Genomic DNA, 19,613 nt, shown 5'->3' on the forward strand with positions numbered 1-19,613 from the left:
GGACGAACCAACTCTAATTTCCCCAACTTTAACCTCCCCTAGCAGGGAGTAAAGAAGTGTTTTGGTAACTCCTCCTCATGCCCCATCGGTATTTGCTCTGGTTTGGTCTCCTGTTGATGTTCACAAATAAAAAAGACACATGGAAAACGGAGACACGGAGCCTCGTACATCTCATCTACGTTCTCCCAATAACAAAACTTACTCAATCGTGTGCGTGGCAAGCTTGAAAGAGGCAGGCGGCATTTCCCACTACATAAAAGACAACTCAATAGCGCATTTTATGCTGAAGCCCACAACCTCCTCTTCAATTATTTTAGAGCTACTTAGTCTGGCTATTAACATTTGTCTGTTCATAAAGCCAGAATTAGTGGCAGAAAAATTAAACTCTCAACAGACCAGTAAAAATACACGAATAAATGAGAAAAATGTTATCTGAACTAAAGAAGATAACTTTACTATTCCAATGTAACTTATTCACAGGAGAATTTAGTTTTCTTTACAATGCTAGATGAAACAGGCAGAATTTATCAGTCTCTGCTGAAGGTGCCATCACTACATGAATAAGTGTGGTTGGAACACAAACAGCAGCTAGAAACTTCCTCCCTCCCTCTCGGAAACCGGCAGATAATACAGCACAAGTCATTTTTTATTCCATTTTTCAACCGAAGCACCTGGATCGTCCCACCGCTAGCTGAGCACTCATCTCAAGACGAGCGAGCTACTTCTGCGGAGCTACGAGCAGCGACCCCCGAGGCATTACGGGAAAATGCAGCAACTCAGTAAGAACCTGATTTTGAAGGTATTTCTCCCCAAACCCTGCGGCCTCAAGCATCACACCTCGCATGCGGCGCTTCCTACCACGATGTGCCATTTACAGCGATCAGTTCAGCGATCGGTCTGTAAGCAACACTCTTTCCACAGCTGCTCGATGATCACAAATAATTTTTAAATCGAATTTCATGACGGGTGCGGCACGGTTCGGTGGGAAATGCCTCCGGACCGTATCAGAGGGGAAGGACTAGAGTTCACGCTGGCCACAAAGCTGCAGCAAGTTTTTCTTTTTTTAATTAGTGATGACTGGAAGATAGGAGAAAATGTGGTTTAAACAAAACAAATTTGGATCACTTGCATCTGAATTTACCCACTCTTCTGCCATGTCAGAACCCTTTTCAGCCAAGTAATGTAGTTTTATTATAAAACGAAGGAATGAAAACTCCATTGCATGAAACAAGCTTCCCAATTATAAACAGTAAATCTGAAAATAGTCTTTGCAGATCACCAGCTCTGTTCTTGTTCTGATAACCATTTCCCAAATTCACATTAAACATTTACCGATGGAAATCACGCTGCTCAATATTCAGCTGCTCAGTACTCTGTATCCGATACTGCTTTTTTCCCTTTAGTTTTTGGTCAATTACCATAACAAGATTATTATTTTAAATTGAACTAATTAATTAAATGACTTCTTCAAAGACTGCCTGTGAAGCTGACATTAATTCTTTGCTGTGAAATGGGTAAATATTTTGATATAGCTCTCCAGAGTGGCTCACAGCACTGGACTTTGCATCCTTCCTCCCTGCCACACAACCCAAGATGTAACAAGTCAACAAAACTGAAAGGCAGAAAATTTCAAAGCTAAGAGAAACGTTTTTTTCACACCAGGCCTAACGACCACGTCAAAATCTTTACAAGATCTTGCTGCAGTCAAAAACTAAGCAAGATTCAGAGACTGTCCCAAGGTAGGGGGAGAATGGGCTTAAATTTGGCAGCAATTTTTAATGCTGTTCTTAAAATCGCCTGAACTCTCTGTGTAAGTTGTAAGAAAAAGCGTGAGAGAGACAGAGAGAGGACAAAAGGTAAACAACAGGAGCGAGAAAGAGATAAAACCACTAAAGTCTGTTTTTAGAAGTCCTTCATGCTCTTCCACTCTTGTAAAGTTGATTAGATGTTCACTGTGAAGGAGCAGATTAGAGCCGAAATGCCGCAATTAGGAAGATGTGGCTTTAGCGCGGATGCAAGTTATTTTCCGTAGGCACTAAACCCGCTGCAGCCCGCTCAGCGCATCGCCAGCGCTCGGCTTCAGGTTCCGCTCATACTACGGCAGCACAGGCCAATGAAACGTGCCTTTTGCACGAAACCGTGTGCAATTTCTGTCCCTTTTTGCAGCGTAACTGAGCCCGAGGATCTGCAGTGGAGGAGCAGATGTTACTGCAGCAACCACAGGCAGAGCCAGAGTATCCTGAGGGTTTCTAGGCCAGGGAGAGAAACCACAGGTAGCGCTTGCCCAGGAGCCTGGCACCATGTTGGGCCAGTCCGTCCTTCCCCTTCGGCCTTCATCCCACCAGCCACGCCGGAGTCGCGGGAGCAGGCCTGTACATTTCATGCACTCACAGAATCACAGAACCGTTAAGGTTGGAAAAGACCTGTAAGATCAACAAGTCCAACCACCAACCCAACCCCACCATGCCCACTAAACCATGTCCCGCAGTGCCACGTCCACACGTTCCTTGAACCCCTCCAGGGATGGTGACTCCACCACCTCCCTGGGCAGCCTCTTCCAGTGCTTCACCACTCTCTCAGGAAAGACATTTTTCCTAATATCCAGCCTGAACCTCCCCTGGCGCAACTTGAGGCCATTCCCTCTTGTTCTGTCACTTGTCACTTGGGAGAAGAGGCCAACACCCACCTCACCACAACCCCCTTTCAGGCAGTTGTAGAGAGCGATGAGGTCTCCCCTCAGCCTCCTCTTCTCCAGACTGAACAACCCCAACTCCCTCAGCCGCTCCTCATCAGACTTGTGCTCCAGACCCCTCACCAGCTCCATCACCCTTCTCTGGACACGCTCCAGCACCTCTTGGAGTGAGGGGCCCAAAACTGAACACAGCATTCGAGGTGCGGCCTCACCAGCACCGAGTACAGGGGCACGATCACCTCCCTGGTCCCGCTGGCCACACCATTTCTGATACAGGCCAGGATGCCGTTGGCCTTCTTGGCCACCTGGGCACACTGCTGGCTCACATTCAGCCGGCTGTCAACCAGCACCCCCAGGTCCTTTTCTGCAGGGCAGCTTTCCAGCCACTCCTCCCCAAGCCTGGAGCGTTGCATGGGGTTGTTGTGACCCAAGTGCAGGACCCGGCACTTGGCCTTGTTGAACCTCACACAGTTGGCCTCAGCCCATCCATCCAGCCTGTCCAGATCCCTCTGCAGAGCCTTCCTGCCCTCCAGCAGGTCAACGCTCCCCCCACTCACGCATGCGGCTGCTGACTTTCTCATGAAAGTAGGACTGTAAAGAATCCTTTCTTGTTAAAGAAAAATCCCTTTTCACTTCAATCTGATTGTCAGGCAACAAGATAAAAAGCAGCCAGCCAGGATTGCCGAGCGCCTGGCTACTGCGTTTAGGATATGCTGAAAAACCACACCAGAAACAGCCCTGACTGATCCTGGGAGAGTTTGGAAAGGGAATATTCAGGGAAAGGAGACGCCCTTTTTAAAAGAAAAATTTTCAAAATCGAAGTCTGAATGCTTTCCTTTTATATTTGTAGGTGATGCTGTGGCAAGCTTATGCAGACCATTAAATTAGGATAAGGATTATCATCCTTCTCAGGCATATCTTCTCCCCCTGAACGGGAGTTACTAACGCCTTACACACAGAGCTCAGCAGTTTTGCTGCGCCAAGGCTTCCTCGCATACAATAAACAAACTTGCTGGCTGAAAGAACTACTGTTCCTTTGTGAAGACACCACACTTTTTCTTTACTGAATTCTGTTAAACATCCTCAGGAATTCAGCTCAAGTTACCTTGTTGAAGCTGCTCCTGCTTCTCGGGAAAAAAAAGGAAAGAAAACAAACTTCCCCATACTGGACTTGCTGCAAGGAGAACCGAGCACCCACAGCAGAGCACGGCTGTGCGAAAGCTCCATCACTAAAAATATATATATATATATATATGTATATAGGTATATGACAGGGGGGGTGCGTGTGTGTGTGTCTCTCTCTCTCTATATATATATCTATCAGCTGCTGAAGGACAACATTTCCTCCCTCTGAATTCCATATTCAGTCCTCCTCCAGTCCCATTTTAATTCTATCAAGCACATACAGAGCCATCAAGGATGACCAGAAACATTAATCTTGCTGGTAATTTCATTTCTTTATACAAGATCATTCAGTGTAGCAACAAACTGATAAAAGCTCATTTTTCCAATTTATCTAACAACAGTTAAAACCAAAAATTATTTCCACTCCAATTACTCATCAACAAAAAACTAAAATAACTTTTTTTTTTTTTTTGAAAAGTCACATTAGTCCTTGAATAGAGAATCAGTTTTACATTAGCAAATTTTTTTTGACTTCAATCTCCAGGAAAACACCCTCATACAAGCCAATCTTGTGCACACCGAGAAAATACTGCACTATAAACGTGCTGCCTGCCCAAGAAGCAAGACCTGCAATACTCCAGGGCACTACAGAGCCTCTTGATAATCGCACAGGATTTTAAATGCCCAGCTTCATTCTTAAGAGGCACAGATCATACGCCATACACAACCCATACTGCCAAACCGTATCTGACTCTCAAAACGAATGTGACTTCTTTTAGTTGATTGTTTCAGAAGCATCGACCAGCTCCACGCCTAGCGCGTAGTTTTCTTAAATCGGTACTAACCGTGGTCATTTAAAACTTTGTGGAAAAAAACTTGGTGAAGAGCCTCGCTGGCAGAGTATGCCCAGGTTTTCAAGCCCAGTTTTTCAAACTCTACAAGCTGGTCTAACCGAGCATGGCACCTCCCGCTCGACACGTCGCTTTCTTTAAAACAGAGGCTAAAACCCAGCATGGATATATCCCTCACTTTGCAATATTGGCAGTTCTACTTTTTTCTTCCAAGAAGGCTGCCTTTAAGGGGGTTTTGTTGTTGGTCTTTTTTCTTTTTTTTTCTCCTTTTTAAGTCCTCAAAACCCACTTTTAGAATAGCTTCAGATGAATGGAGTTCTGTGATAGCTCATCTCTCACATAAAAGCCACAGTTAACAGATAAAGAGCCAAGTGCCTCATACACATCAGTCCTATCTTCTCCCCACCGCCTACTTACGGGCTGCAGGATTCTCCTACTTACGATGCAGGGAAAGGTTTTCAACATGAAGCCAAGACTTCCGGAGCCTAAATGATGGACAACCGCTGACCACAGCTGTTAACGCAGAGCTGGACTTTGGAGACATCCTTAGAAAGTGGTTTCTAGACTGCGTCCACACCAGCTAGCAGCTAAAAGGAAGGTTAGCAATGTTGGGACTCATGACGGTTTCTGAGGAACACAATTTTGCCAGCACTTGTTGAGTTGTGCAATTAAAAAGCTTTTCTAATGCAAAGGGCTGAACAATCTTTCAAAATGGCACTAATCTTCTAGGATGTGGATTTTGGTGAGAAGACAGGAATGAAGCCTGAGAGTCGGTCTTCACACTCCCCCAATAACTGAAGTCTACACTCCCCCAATAACTGAGGTCTACAGAAAGATGGTGGTGAGTCCTTCATCACAAATCAAGGACAGACCCTCAACTCGGCTTGCTCCAAAACAGCAAGCGGCAAAGGCACGATGATCCGGCTCCTCCGATGGTGCCCCGACGGCACTAATTACCGCACAACAGGCAGAAAGGAGTTTCTGAAGCAAACAACAACTGAGTATTTTTCGAGTCCCTACAATACACGTGCAGCCTCCTGGAAGAATCGTTTCATTTCCTAGGGAGAGCTGCAATCCTGCTGGCATTTTTTGTTCTTATTTAAAGAGTTTGCATTTCACCCTCTGTCCCATCTGTGAAACGAGAAGCCAGCTGTGATCCCAGATGTTCTGCAGAGGTGGACTTTGTGTGCTGCCAGAGAAGAGCACGACGATGGCCAGTGGCCTCATTTATCGTTGGTCCTACAAGAAGTGAGGAGTTACTCCTCAGCAGCCCAAAGCCAGGCTCTCTTCCCACCTTCATCATCTTCTACAGCCACAACCGAGGAGGCTCGTACACAACGAACTGCAGGCAGCGTGAGCTGCCAGATCCATTTCACATTTTGCCACGGATCATTTTTGCAATTGTCAGTACAACTCTCCTGCCATTTCTCGGGCTGATGAACTGAGATTTATCTTCCTGATTTAGAACTAAGGAATAATTAAACAGATCTAAGGCCAGAGGAACTAGAAGTAATTTTTCCTCAGAATACGCTTCAGCGCTTCAAAAATTATGAAAGATCAATCTATCTTAGAAAATATAATATTAAACTGTTGAAAGCTTCCCCTCAATTCTGAACCTTATCCTATGTAATAAGACTGCAGATAAAATACAAGGGAGAAAAAAAGTACCTCCTCAAAAAGTACCTCAAGGTCAGGTTGGCCGGGGCTTTGAGCAACCTGGTCTAGTGGAAGGTGTCCCTGCCCACGGCAGTGGGGCTGGAACTAGATGATCTTTAAGGTCCCTTCCAACCCAAACCATTCCATGCCTCTATGAAAACTAGTATTTGCATACTGCAGACGCAAATCTCCCAAGGAAATGGCAAATAAATAGCGGAAGATGATTCCATTTCAATGTAGTATTTGAATGACAAACACAAACCAACCTGACTTGAAACTGGTATTTGGCAGCCCAGGGAGGGGGTGGACTTTGCAGACTGGGTCTTCTGGGGGAGATGCTCTCATCTGAGTCAACGGATTCAGCTTGCCAAGACTGATGCATGGATCAGACTGTGTTTTTCAAGGTAAGATACTCTCTGCGTACCCCAAATTCAGCTTCCTTACAGCTGTATTAATAAACATGCTTCAGATTTAATGATGTAATTTTTGGCTGGGTATCTAGTCTAAGTGATCGAGAAAGAGTCAAACACAAATAGGACAATACTAAGTTCTGGGGTTTATCCGAAGCATCTTCATTTCATCTCTCTCCCTGGAATAATTCATAGGAAGAGTTGCATCTAATTCAGAGTTTAGCCATACCCCAATACTGCAAGTAAAAAAAGAAGAAAGGTGCCAATTTTTGTCACGCTGTGACGCAGCTACCACTGCAGGGCTTGCGGAAAAGCACGCACTCTGTGGCAGATCTCATTAGAGCTTTCTTTCCCTGTGTTGCAGTGCATTTCCTTTAACATCATATTTCTCTCTGAGCTATTTTTGTATCAATTCTCTTTCCCTCAGGTGGAGTTAAAGGTATTCTTAAAAAGCTTCTGCCCTGCTTCCTCCCGTGTGGACTTCAGCGGGTCTCAGCTTGGTTTCCCATCTCTCAGGTTGGTCACTCCACACTGGATCACCGCTCTCGCCCGGTTTCTGTGACCCTTCCCGGACTCTCCGGGGAAACCATGGGACAGAGGGAAATACGAACCTATTTCAACAGTAAGAAACCCATTTTTGTGACTGGTTCCGTCGAATCACTTTCATCACTTGCTCAAATACCACTGCTTGACCTCGTATTTTTCTGACCTTAGGCGAGAGAGATACTTGCGTTTCTGGAAGTCACACTTTTCAAGGCACATTTTATATCCTTTCTTGTACTATTAGCTTGTGCTTTTGTCCCTGTGCGGTGCAGGCAGAGGTAGGCAGGTCTGCCAGACCCTCAGATCTCTGCCAGAAGCACCCTTCGAGGACCAGCAGCCAGATATCGGGATACAGGATGCTCCCCGAGATACCCACCGCTCACTGCGTTCTCAAAAAGACATGATTTATAGGCATTTATGCAAACCCTGCCCTCACCTTCAAAGATATACTTTTCTAATGGATAAAGAATTTAAAGTTAATAACTAGTGAATTATTTCTGCTATTTTATATTCTCCAAGAGGAAAAAGAGAGGAGCTGGTATTATATAAGGGCATTTTAATTCTCTATTAATATTTAAACAGACCTTATAAACCATGCATGTGGTCTAAATAACACAAGATTTCATGTTTCATTTCACGGGTAATGGGAATAGAATGAGATGTTCATTGTGTGCATGAAATGCAAACTTTCCTAAGAAATTGGTGTTCATTCAAAAACCTGAATGCCCAAATCCAGTGCCAAGCGTCTTCTGATGATTAGTAGGAAAAACACTGAAGTCTATAAAATGAATTATTGTGCAGATTTGCCTGGGATGGGGTAGGAAGAAAATGCAGTTGAAGCTTTCAGTTTCTGGGAACAATAAAACAGCAAAGCAAATGGATTCATACGGGGCTGAACTGTAAAAGTGAGTTTTAAAGAATTCTTGGAAGACCGAGGATTATTTTTACAGGGTTTTTTCTTGGATCATAACTTCTCAAGAACTGCAGCCCCCTCTCATTTCGGAGCACACACCATCTCTCCCAACAGGTAAAAAGTTCTGCACCACACAGAAGTAAAGACCGCTTACTTTTTCTTTTTACTTTTGGGGCTTTTTTAAAAGAATTTTGCTACCAACTCCTGACTGTCTTTCTGAAACCGTCACCCAAATCCCTGGAGAACAGGTAAATGCAACAAAAAAGGGAATTTTAATTGCTTTTTTGGTACTTTGCTGTTGCTATCAGAGCCATAAGCATGGAGGATTTCCAGATCGGCTTCGTACCCTTTGCCATTGCCATCACGAGGGCCTTTGGCAACGGCCGCTTCAGGCCAGCGTTACCGCTGGTGCCCACACGGCTTTGGGCGCGCTGGTGGAACACGGAGATTTTTCCATATCATCACCCCTACGATGGACACTTGTTACTTCGACTCCACTTCTCTGTTCCTTTCCGCTTCTCGCCTTTCTGTTTTTTTCTTTTTTAAAGCTTCAAGGTTTGGGGTTTTGGTTAGAACTGGTGATTACTGGGTTATGCTTTCTGAATGCCACACAGCAAGAAAAATTGCTGTTAATACTGGAAGAATGAAGCAACGTATCTTTGTACTGCAAAGGCCGTGTTCAGGAGAGGTAACACGTACCTCCCAACACCCCCTTATCTTGACTACATAGGAAAGGAATTTCCTTAATTAAAACTAAGAGGATTTTTAATTTGCTTTTTTGGGGGCGTCTCCCCCCTGTTAAATTAATACAGTATAACATAGCATTGGTTAAACAAAAGAAAAAAGCCTATTAATGGATGCGAGTTATCACGTTGAGGTTAACAGAAAATATCACTTCCCTGTGCGCAAATGATTTAAAATACTACTTTAAAACCCTGAAATGTTAATGTGACTGATTGTGGTTCTAATCTCATAATACTCCACGTTTTACATAGTTAGGGATGGACTTCACCAAAATAGAGTGAATTTTTAAATAAGTGTAAGTATAAGGCTACCACGACTAAACTTGATTTTTACAACTCTCTCCCCAATAATACAATCATCACGTAAATGAAGCTGTCTCAGATCACTGAAGTCAGGAAGATTACAAGAACTTACTCCAATTCAGAGCCTCAAGAGGGGTTTAACAAAAGCAGCGTAACACCAAGGAAATCCGGCTGTGCCCAAGTGGCAAAGCTGGAGGTGCTGGGACCTCTCAAATGCAGCGACTACAGGAATTCACCTCCAGCCAAACAGCGCATCGTCCCCTTCTTTTCATGTCCAAGGTGGCTGAACAGTTATGCTAAAGCTTTTCAGAAAATTCAGCCAGGTGACCTTAAAACTCTGGATTCAAGCAGTGTAACTTTGGTAAAATTATAAGCTACTAAATGCATGACATTAAAAATCTTCAGTAAATCCAGGTAAACCTTCTCCAGCTCCAAGAGACTACAAGAACCAAAGCCAACATCCACGGAGGGCCACCGTTCCTTGCATCTAGTTGGAGTGGGATACGTTTCAGCTTCCAGCATGAAAGCTGTACAACTGTTTCGTTCCAGCTGGTTTTATGTAATTTAGCTGATGAAAATCTAAATTTCTTGGGCTGCGCTGTGGCAACAAGCGTCCTCTCCAAAGATAAGAAGAATACATCGAGGGAACCACTTCTCTTTTTGAGCTGATAGGGACTTTATAAGTAAAATGGCAGAAACAGTATAATCTAGAAAATACCAAAAAAATCTCGAGATTGTAAAAAAACCTTGGAATTCCAGAGAGACATAACTAAAAAATGCTGAGAGAATATTTAGCCCCACCAAAATGCGAGAAAAAAAGTGCAAGAGAAACGCTAACTCAATAAGAAGATCTTTAAAAGGTTCCCTACGGAGATCAAAAATACCTTCTCTATATCAGAAGACAAGACAATACGGCTGAGCTCCTCTCTGCATTTACAAAGACAGTCTGCAAATGGTGCACGAAACCAATTTCAGGAGCTGAATTGCATTTTTAGCTTTGAAAAGACTTGATGAAATTTGAAGGTGGAATGGACTCAGTGCCTGAGCTGCCCCCGCTGACTTTAAAGCGGGGCTGGCTCTGAAGCGCGGCGGCACTAATTTCCACCTAAGGGAGAGCTGTTCATGTGGGGTATTAGGAGAAGAGAACCAGCAGCTCTGGTCCCTGAATCCCCTCGGCTTTTTCCCCTCGAACATGGTATTGGTACATAGAGAGTAGGCTCACGTTTTGCTTAATTTTCTTCTGATTTATTAATAGTACTTTAACTTGCAGCCAAGCTGTGAGCAACTTGTTGTCCGTAAATTACGTATGACCCGGAGACCTTCAAGTTCTCCCGCTACTGCGGCAGGGTGATTTGCTCCGACCCTTCTGCAGCACAGTTCCCCTTTCTCTTCCACGGCGGTACTTTGCCACGCAAACAGCAGTGCCCTTCACAGCTCCTTCTGCCTTAATACCATAAAACTGCCTAACAACTTTTATACTCCGTGCAGTAACTCGCTCAGTATTGCTCACCATACGCGCTCCCACTGAGCCGATGTGAAAGACGTGCTCCCGCTGCTCCCACCACTGGGCTTTTAAAAACCTCCTATCACGTATACGGTAAGCCTTGAATCTTGGTGATTTATCAAGACCCTGAAGTGCTCTACCAAAGCTAACATCCCACTCTGGCATTTTAAGGTACACAAGAGTCTCCAGTGTTGGGTTTTTTTCAAGAGAAAGTATTTACCAAAAAAAGTGCTTTTAACTGTTTCTGAAGAAATATTATGCAAGACAAGATCAATACATGTCGGGAGAACTGCTTCCAGTTGGAAGCCGTAGGGTGAGCGCAGGGATGCATTACACAGCAGTGATTGCTGTTTGTAAGCCTGCTAAAAGAAAGAACATTTTTGTGCCGTTTTGGAAGATAAACAGGGAGAACCTTTAAAAAAAAAGAAGGAAAAAAAAGAAAAATGCCACAAGGTATAAGTGCTGCCGTGCTTTGGTCCCCAAGAATAGACTGTTTGTATATAAATTCAACTGCATTTGAAAAAAAAGACAAGAACAGTCTGTTTTGCCAAAGCTGTGGTTTCACGATTACCTTAAAATGTGGAATACCACTAAAAGAAAGGCAGCTTTCTGCCGCACTCCCAGCCACTCTTTGCCTCCACACTAATGAACTTGTGGCTCAAAATTCATATACTTATTTTCTAGAGGGTTAATTTTCAACGGGACGGGTCTACTAATCTGGTTTATCAAACGGCTACCCAACGTGTAGCGCTGCTGCAAGGACGTGGAGTTGGCAGACAGCGCAGGATTAACTCTTTGGGCAATGGCACGTTTTGCAGAAAGGCTTAAGTCAACCATGAAACTACATCTGATTTCCCTCTCCCATCATTCAAGTACACAGACAATGAGGTCAACCGGTCTGGGGAAAAACCCCATACAAATCTATTACCTAGAAAACATAATTTTCTGGTGCCATAAACTTATAGGAGATCACATGAGATCATATGATGATAGAAGGTTAAGCCGAATCTTGTATTCTTGTCCATAGTTACTACCACAACGATTTATCCCGGGCCATGAACTGTGCTAGTTGAGACGCTACTTAAAAGCAGCAAAACTCCCACAAACCAAAACCAGCCAGAAGGAAAAGGTGCTCCCGAACCTTGCTAGGCAGTTTTCTCTTGAAACACTATTTGCCTCTGAACGCATCAAGCAAGCCAACGACTTCCAAAGTCGATTAAACCAATACACACGCCTATTTAGATCTATGGTACCTGGCCTGCCCTGTTTTCATTTGAAGGTGTTTACGCAGTGTCACTTCTAAGAAATGAACCTAAAGTAACGAGGCTATGGAAGAGGAGTTTCCCTCTTTTTTCCTATCCCCTCTTTCCGTTCTGAAATCCCAGGCTTTTACTCTTTCAGACATAAGTAGCACGTGTTATTGTACCTCCCTGCTTAGGGTGCCCATATTTTAGCATCTCTAAAATCTCCCTTCTACATCGCTTTTAGACCTGTGACTGTCCAAAGCGGGATTAAAAAGGAAACCTAATCTAGTTATGCAATGCAGCCTGGGTTGCCAAGAGAGGCTGTTTTAAGAGACAATACCCCAGGCTCAGTGCAGTCTGGACCTTCCGGAGCACTATTCATGCTGCCAGCCAACGGGAGAATCCCGCAGGGACTCTACGAAAAGACAAAGGCTGTATTTCTCCATGTGTCTATACAGACAGACATACAGACAGACATACATCACCTCAACAGAATGTTTAACGCCAGGGAAGTTACCCAGCAAGAAAAAAAACATGGGGCAGCAAAGCAAAGGAGAATAACTGCTGGCAAGCAGCTTTTCAGTAAAGCTTTAATATTTTTAATCCTATCTCTTGCTTCTGTCCTGCTGTTACCAACTTCAGGGGGAAACTTAGCAGGTTTGTCACAGCATCATTTAGGAATCTTTCAAAGAACAGGCATGAAATAAAATGAAGAAAACGTTGATGTTACGCCAAAACAAAAAATTTCAGTCGTTAGCAAACCCCAGATGCTGCAAAAGCCAAACCAGTGTGTGCCCGTGTGCGTGCGAAGATGTTCAGGGCAAAGTCCACCACAAGAGATGGGATCCCTAGCAACTTTTCTGTAGACAGAAAGTATCATAATTCTCTCAACTCCAAAGTTCTTAAGATCTTCAGAGAAGATCAGACACTTGATTTTATTTGCAAGGAATCCTTTGAAACAGTAGAAACGGCTATGATGTCTTGGAATTATGGGGTACTTGAAACCCAAGATTATTTGCATTGTCACGATAGCGAAGAATCTTTTTTATATACATTCTCCAATAATCTCACAGTTGTACGATTTTGTAAAAAAGGGACCACAGACTGCTGAAATAACCATTAAACATCATCAGAACCAGTTTTCCCCACAGGAATTTTCCATTTAGAAGCAATAAGTCAAAGGAAAAAACAATTTTTGTCACGCTTAATGACGATGACTACAGAAAGGAGATTTCTCTTCAGATAACGAGAACATGAAAAAGGCTGTGACATGCGTGTACTGTCTCTCCCTCTGACCTAAAGGCAAAAATGTTTATTTCTTACCTGCTACTGAGTTTGGCCGTGGCATTAGGTAAAGAGGAATAGACTGCACTGACTGGGACAAGACCGTCTCCAGGTTCCTCTCCGGGATTTTGTTCAGGCTGTAGGTGGAGGCCGTCATGTTCTCATCCACGCGGTACAAGCAGGAGTCCATGCTGGATTTCTGGGACTGCCAAGGTTTCAGGTTTCCTCCAGATCCAAGTTCTTTACTGCTTTCCCCTCCATATTTAGTGCGTTCCACGTTTTCTGAGTAACTTGTCAAAGTAGCTTGAAGGAAGAAGAAATTATAAACAAAATGAGTAACAAAGAAAGAATGGCTTGCACACGCGCTGCTCTACGCCGAGTTGTGCAATGCAAGAGCCAAAAAATGACGTTCGTCATGTTTTCCACATTCACATAAATCATGAGATTACGGAGTTTAGTTTAATGATACTGTTTCTGCTTACTACTTCTAAAAGAACATTTAGGCTATAATGTTTTGGCTCATACTGCTAAAAGCTATTTGTAATTACAAAGAGTATTAAAAATTATGTACAGCACTGTATTTGAATACACAATTCCAGAAAGAACAGAAATTATTAAGGCAAAATCTTTATCAGCGCTCCTCATTTCTCTTAATATGCATCGAGGTTACCACCTTTTCAGGGAATGTTTGCAGAAGTTTATCACCTTGCAGTGTCTGACACGGAAGAGCCGTAGGCACAGAAAGCCCCCACCTGAGTTGCATGAACAACCTGCTCTCATGGATTAGTTTGGTTCAGAACCTGAACCCAATATCTCATTTGATTGACAGCAGGTTTTTATGAAGCTTTAACTCTAATCCACACATCTTCCCTCATATTAATTCATTTTACAGATCAGGATTGTTGCTCTATTGACTTTCACATTGGGAAGTGACAATACTACACTGATCCACACCATGAACGTCGTCTCCCCGGCGGCGTTTTCCCTTCTGGAGTCGGATGCAGCTATCCCCTGGCTGTAACTCCCTTTGGGATGTTGACTTCCCTCTCATCTTTAGTCTCCCGCATATTCAAGGTCATAACCAGACCTGTTAGGTATTGAGAGAAGGTCCCAACGCCCATACCAGCTTACCTGACTGCGTCAAACTTGCCTGCACCCTAACTTAGGGAGGAAAAAAAAAAGACAAAAGATGAAAAAAACGAAAAAAAAAAAAAGAGACCACAAACCAGAGCTCACTATCCTCCCATCGCCCCAATCACACACATTTCCACTGCTATTCAAAACCCTGAAATTCAACTCGACCCTGAATATTCTGAAGCCCCGGGATGTGCCCTGTGCTTGTAGATCTACTTGCTAAATCAACTGAAATCCGTCATTTCACTTAGCTGTGGTAAATACCTTTCCCAGTCCAAATTCTCTGCTAATTTCTGTACCATCTGTCCCTGGACACAACAGCGTGGATCTACCGCTTCTCGTCTCCGACACAAACCGCACTGTAATGCCTCCTCCGGGGCAGCCTCCTCGCCTTCACAAAAGCCCGTTCCTGAACCAAGGGGGACGCTGCCTCATTAACAAACAGCACCACATTAATTTTTATATTGATCAACACAAACAGCAAATTGCTCCAAAGACTCACGTGCTTTTAGGCTAAAGCTTTTTCTCTGCCAAGGTTTAAGAGTAAGCAGCCTAGAAAAGAAGTTCCAGCCAAACAGCACCTAAAGGAAGATGCAGTTTGATTGCAAATGGGTAAGGGTTCTTTCAGTTGTTCTTCTAAATGCATCCAGAAGCAGAGAACTACATATTTCAGCCAGTTGCGTACATGTCGAGTACAGGAATGATTTCACTGCCTCATGTTAGGCGTTCGATTTAAATTCTCAGAAATAGCCATCCAGACCTGACAAAATAGGAAAGTGATGATGCTTAGAGCCGGGGGCTCTGGGCGGCTCTCCGTACCGAGGTGCCAAGCAGACTGCTGGACCCTATCCCCGATGCAAAACCATGAACTTCAATGTCCAGTGACTAATCTGGCTTAATTATACATGTTAAGTGTCATTATAATAGGAACTAGAATTAACTGCTTACATCTAAAGTCACAAAATCATCATTAAAAAAAAAAATAAATCAAGACCTGTAATTCTTCCTGTGCCTGTTCTTTTATCCATCCCAACAAACTCCATGCAGCTTTGACCTATTTCTATCGTTTTATATCTCAGTATTGGCTTTCTTGTCTCTGCAGTGGGACCACTATCTTCATATCTCATCAAGTGTTCCAAAATTTAGTTGTCTGTAACATAATTTGGAATTTAAAACCAACACAGGCAACTGCTAAGAACCAGTATTTGCTTGTTGGCGTTTAAACATAGGTTTGCTGTCAGGTAAACACATTTACACTTTAGCATTTTAGGAAAATAAGATAAAAACAAGAAAGAGATGTTCACAGATTTCTCTTGGTCCCTCAATTTGTTTAATATTGAGAAATAAGTTTGAAATGGTTTTCTAGAAAATCAAAGTCTGGGTCTGCAGTGCTAGGCATACTACAGTGCCTATTCACAGAAAAAACCCAATCCATTGATCCATTAAAATCCATTCATTTAAAAAACCTATCTCAGTATGTGTCTGATTAATCTTTGTAGAAACACATCAGCAGCTGAAATCAGTCATCTTCCAATACATCAAGCGGAGGAAAAACAAAATAACTATGTGTCAAAATAAGTTTTCTCTAAATGAAGCAACAAAAAATGAAAAAAGAGCTAATAAATCCTGCTGGCCCCTTTTCTAATCGTCAATTTGTGTTCATTTTAAACATAATTTTCACTGTTTTACACTAAAGGTGTTTTATGTGCAAACTCTTCATTGAATCAGGTATTTAGGATTGTTCCCCGTGGATTAATTTACCTTCTGAACAGCCCTGGATGATATAAGTACTGCTACACAGGCTGGAAGCAATTGCTCTATGGACTTAATCTCTTCTATGAGCTATTTTAAACCAAACCAATTTTGACTTTATTTAAAAGGCAAAAGCGTAAGATTAGCTACGAGCCAGCAACATGAACCAACATGCAGAGCACGTCTCCTGGGGAGCTAAAGCTTACCAACGGTACGACCCAGAGACCTGCTCAGAAATTACAACTTCACAATCAACATTTGAGAAAGCAACATCCAGTCTCAGAAAATTCACATTATCTGCACCAACTAAAGTTGATGCAGTGTGATACTCAGGGGTAAAAAGTTGGCCATGCTCGTGTACAAAGAAAGTGCCAAGATTTCTTGAGTAGAAAGAACTTCACGTCAGTCCCCGATAGGATCAAGCCCATAAACGTCCGCAATCAGAAGGCAATCTGCAAAATCGTATTATTTCTGCAAGTTTGCCATATTCATACCCCTAAACTTCCCAGAGCTGCAGAGGGTATTCTAGGACAGGGTCTGTGCTCATGCGGTTCGGGTGTGCGAGTGCATCTCCCCGTCATCTCCCGCCTTGGCCCCTGCGGGGGATTAACTGTGCTGCACAGCAATAATCTCTTTAGAGGGCTGCACGGGGAACGAAGACCCACCCTGGGGATGAATCCTACCCACAGTCACAACAGGACTCCTGTTGCATCATTAATATATCTAAATGAGAGCTACATGTTAAAAATATTCGGGGCCGTAATCCAGATGCAGAGAAGCCAACTGAAACGGGCAAGAGCAGCTACAAACTAACATGACGACATCACGGTCCATATTTTTACTGTCAAGCAGATTTTTGTATCATAGAAGAGAGAAGGAGAGCATCAGAGTATCAGTTTATACTAAAAATTGACTGTCAAGTTAAGATTCCTCCTGATATTACTACTTTGGTGAGACTGAACATCTAAAGCACGAAAGAAGTATTTTGTGCTCATCCTTTGAGATATCTTTGCTCTGTAATTCATAACTATGACCCCGGCTACCCCAGCCGATGGCCTGCGGGAAGGCGGTCCCAACGATGAAAACTCCCCGCAGACCCCAATTATACCTTACGTTGTTTAAATTGTGTCCGTGCTAAAAGGGGCCGCAGGAGCACTCATGGACTGAGCCGAACCCACAGGCGAGAAACGCCTCATCGCGGCTAACATCGCAGCTCGCAGGACACGTTCAGGGGTTTGCAGGATGAGGGGTGGCTGTGAAGGAGAGCCCCGTCCCGGAGTCCCGGAGAAAGGGACAACGGAATTGTCACGCCGATGGAGAGAACAGAATTAACCCTTTCCTAATACAAGGTTTAAAAAAGAAACAAATGGACCATCAGGCATTGCCAGAAAGTTTCTTATGGGTCCCATGACTTTTTTTTTTAACAAAGGGGGTGGTAAGACGTATCCTGGAAATGTTCAAGGTCAGCTTGGATGGGGCTTTGAGCAACCTGATCTAGTAGTGGAAGACGTCTCTGCTTACAGCAGGGAGGTTGGAACGAGATGATCTTTAAAGGTCCCTTTCAACCCAAACCATTCTATAATTCTATGATTTTTAAACCTAAGGATACCTAATCAACCAAAAGCTCTAACAAACGCAACCTCTTAACAGATAGCACGCTCTAAATTTGGGAAAGATAAACTGATGACCTCAAATCCATCAAAAAGGAGGAATTTTTGCCTTCAGCCATCTGCTGAGTGGCAGATCTTTCAACTCTGAGTCCCTAACAGACGATATCCAGCGCATCAGGTTACACGATGGGACACGTTAAGCTGGGGGTGCCACGGCAGGAACACACCGTGATGCGAGAAGGGCTGCAGAGATGCCGTGAGAGACATGCGTTTACATGAAGCTCCTTTCACTGCTGAATCCAGCCAGAAAGCACAACCCTGGTGAAAAAAAGCAGAACATCGCAGGCGGGCCCTGCTGCACCGGGGCTGGTGGGCTGCGATCACGCAGACCACGGCACGCGCCGGCGGCTGTTGGGAGCAGAAGAGACGTCGGTGCCTCGTGGAGGCACGGAGAGGGTTATTGCAGGGGACGGAGTAAGACGGGACAGCCATGTGAGTCACACACGGAACATGCGAAACCTGACAGCCATGCAGAAATACATAGCACTACAGTAATACCATACGTATATAAATATAGATGTGTGTATATATATATTTTTATATATATATGCATCTCCAGTCCCAGCTGGCACGCAGTCTCACCCTATTTAGTATGAACACAGACAGAATTTGAGGCATCTAGAACACCTGAGCGCTGTAAAACACATTAATGGATAATGACAACGTGGAAAGACCCTCGAATAAGAGGATGCAGGCAGCGTGGCGCCCCTTTTCAATCCTCTCTGCGGCTTTCTCTGAGGATTTGCCGTATCTCTTGCCACAAGATTTCAACACCACCCTCTTAACAGCACTACCCGCATCAGCTTGGAGCAGCGCAGCCTGGGCGTCTTTGAAGACACGTGGACTTTGATGCCAGAAGGGGATACACTCCAGAGATGCTGGAGTTATTTTACAGTCCTACCTTGCTCTTGGTATTCAAGATTTACGTCTGCACTTTCCTTGGCAGAGGACTTGCCTACGTCAGGCTTTCACTTTCAAACTTGGCTCGTTTCCCTTGGTGAAACATTTTGATTAGAACCTTTTGCAAATAACATGTTTTACAATATTTTTATTTCTTTGGGAAAAAGCAGAACTATATCAGAGCAGCAGTTCATCCAAGACAGTCACTGCAGCCCGTACTACACTTCTCAGAGAGTTTCATGTATTTACAAGATAGCAAATATCATTTCTCATTTAGTTGCAAGCTGGCCTACGCCCTGGAGCATGAGACTTTCAACTGTTCTTGTCTCGAGTCAAACACGTGAGGGGATTTTTACCATCCCATCCAATTCTCCTTGAGGCAGAGATCATGCCTGGAAAACATCAACTTTTATGTTCACCTTTCAGATGGAACTGCAGGAGAAAGCAGTTTTCTACAGTTATCATTTTATGATGACCAACGGCTGTAACATTAATTATATGTAAAGATTTATAAAGTCTCACGTAGGAAATAGGGATTTTGCTGCTTTAAAGAAATAACTGCAGCAAAGTATCATATGTTGCACTGAAATTGGTACTTAAAAACACTCATGCAAACACTGCAAGTTAACCTCATTTCACTCATCTCCAGTAACAAACTAAAACACGACTTGCCTTATCGCATTAGAGATGTCCTACCTAACACGTATGAGCTGGCAAGGAGTAAAATAAATTTTTTACCCTAATCTACATAAGCCTGCATAAACTCAGCCACAGAAGGATACACCTAAATATAGCCGTGTAGCCCCAGACCGCTCTAGGGAGCTCGGCTGCCAAACAGAAAACTTTGGCAGGCAGAAAGCATAAGCCCAAACCTTTCCCGAGGGAAGGC

The 19,613-nt window shown here is 43.6% G+C and overlaps 1 protein-coding gene across 3 annotated transcripts in view; it reads right to left on the reverse strand.

The window, feature by feature from the left end:
• Positions 1-19,613, reverse strand: part of TANC2 (tetratricopeptide repeat, ankyrin repeat and coiled-coil containing 2) — a 213,662-nt gene that overhangs the window by 74,462 nt on the left and 119,587 nt on the right. For all 3 annotated transcript variants that reach the window (XM_059830270.1, XM_059830271.1, XM_059830269.1), the window contains one exon: positions 13,308-13,571. In XM_059830270.1, coding sequence (XP_059686253.1) covers positions 13,308-13,571 — 264 coding nt within the window. The remainder of the gene's footprint in view (positions 1-13,307; positions 13,572-19,613) is intronic.

This window comes from Gavia stellata, chromosome 28, assembly GCF_030936135.1.
Source record: "Gavia stellata isolate bGavSte3 chromosome 28, bGavSte3.hap2, whole genome shotgun sequence".
NCBI classification, from domain to species: Eukaryota; Metazoa; Chordata; class Aves; order Gaviiformes; family Gaviidae; genus Gavia; species Gavia stellata.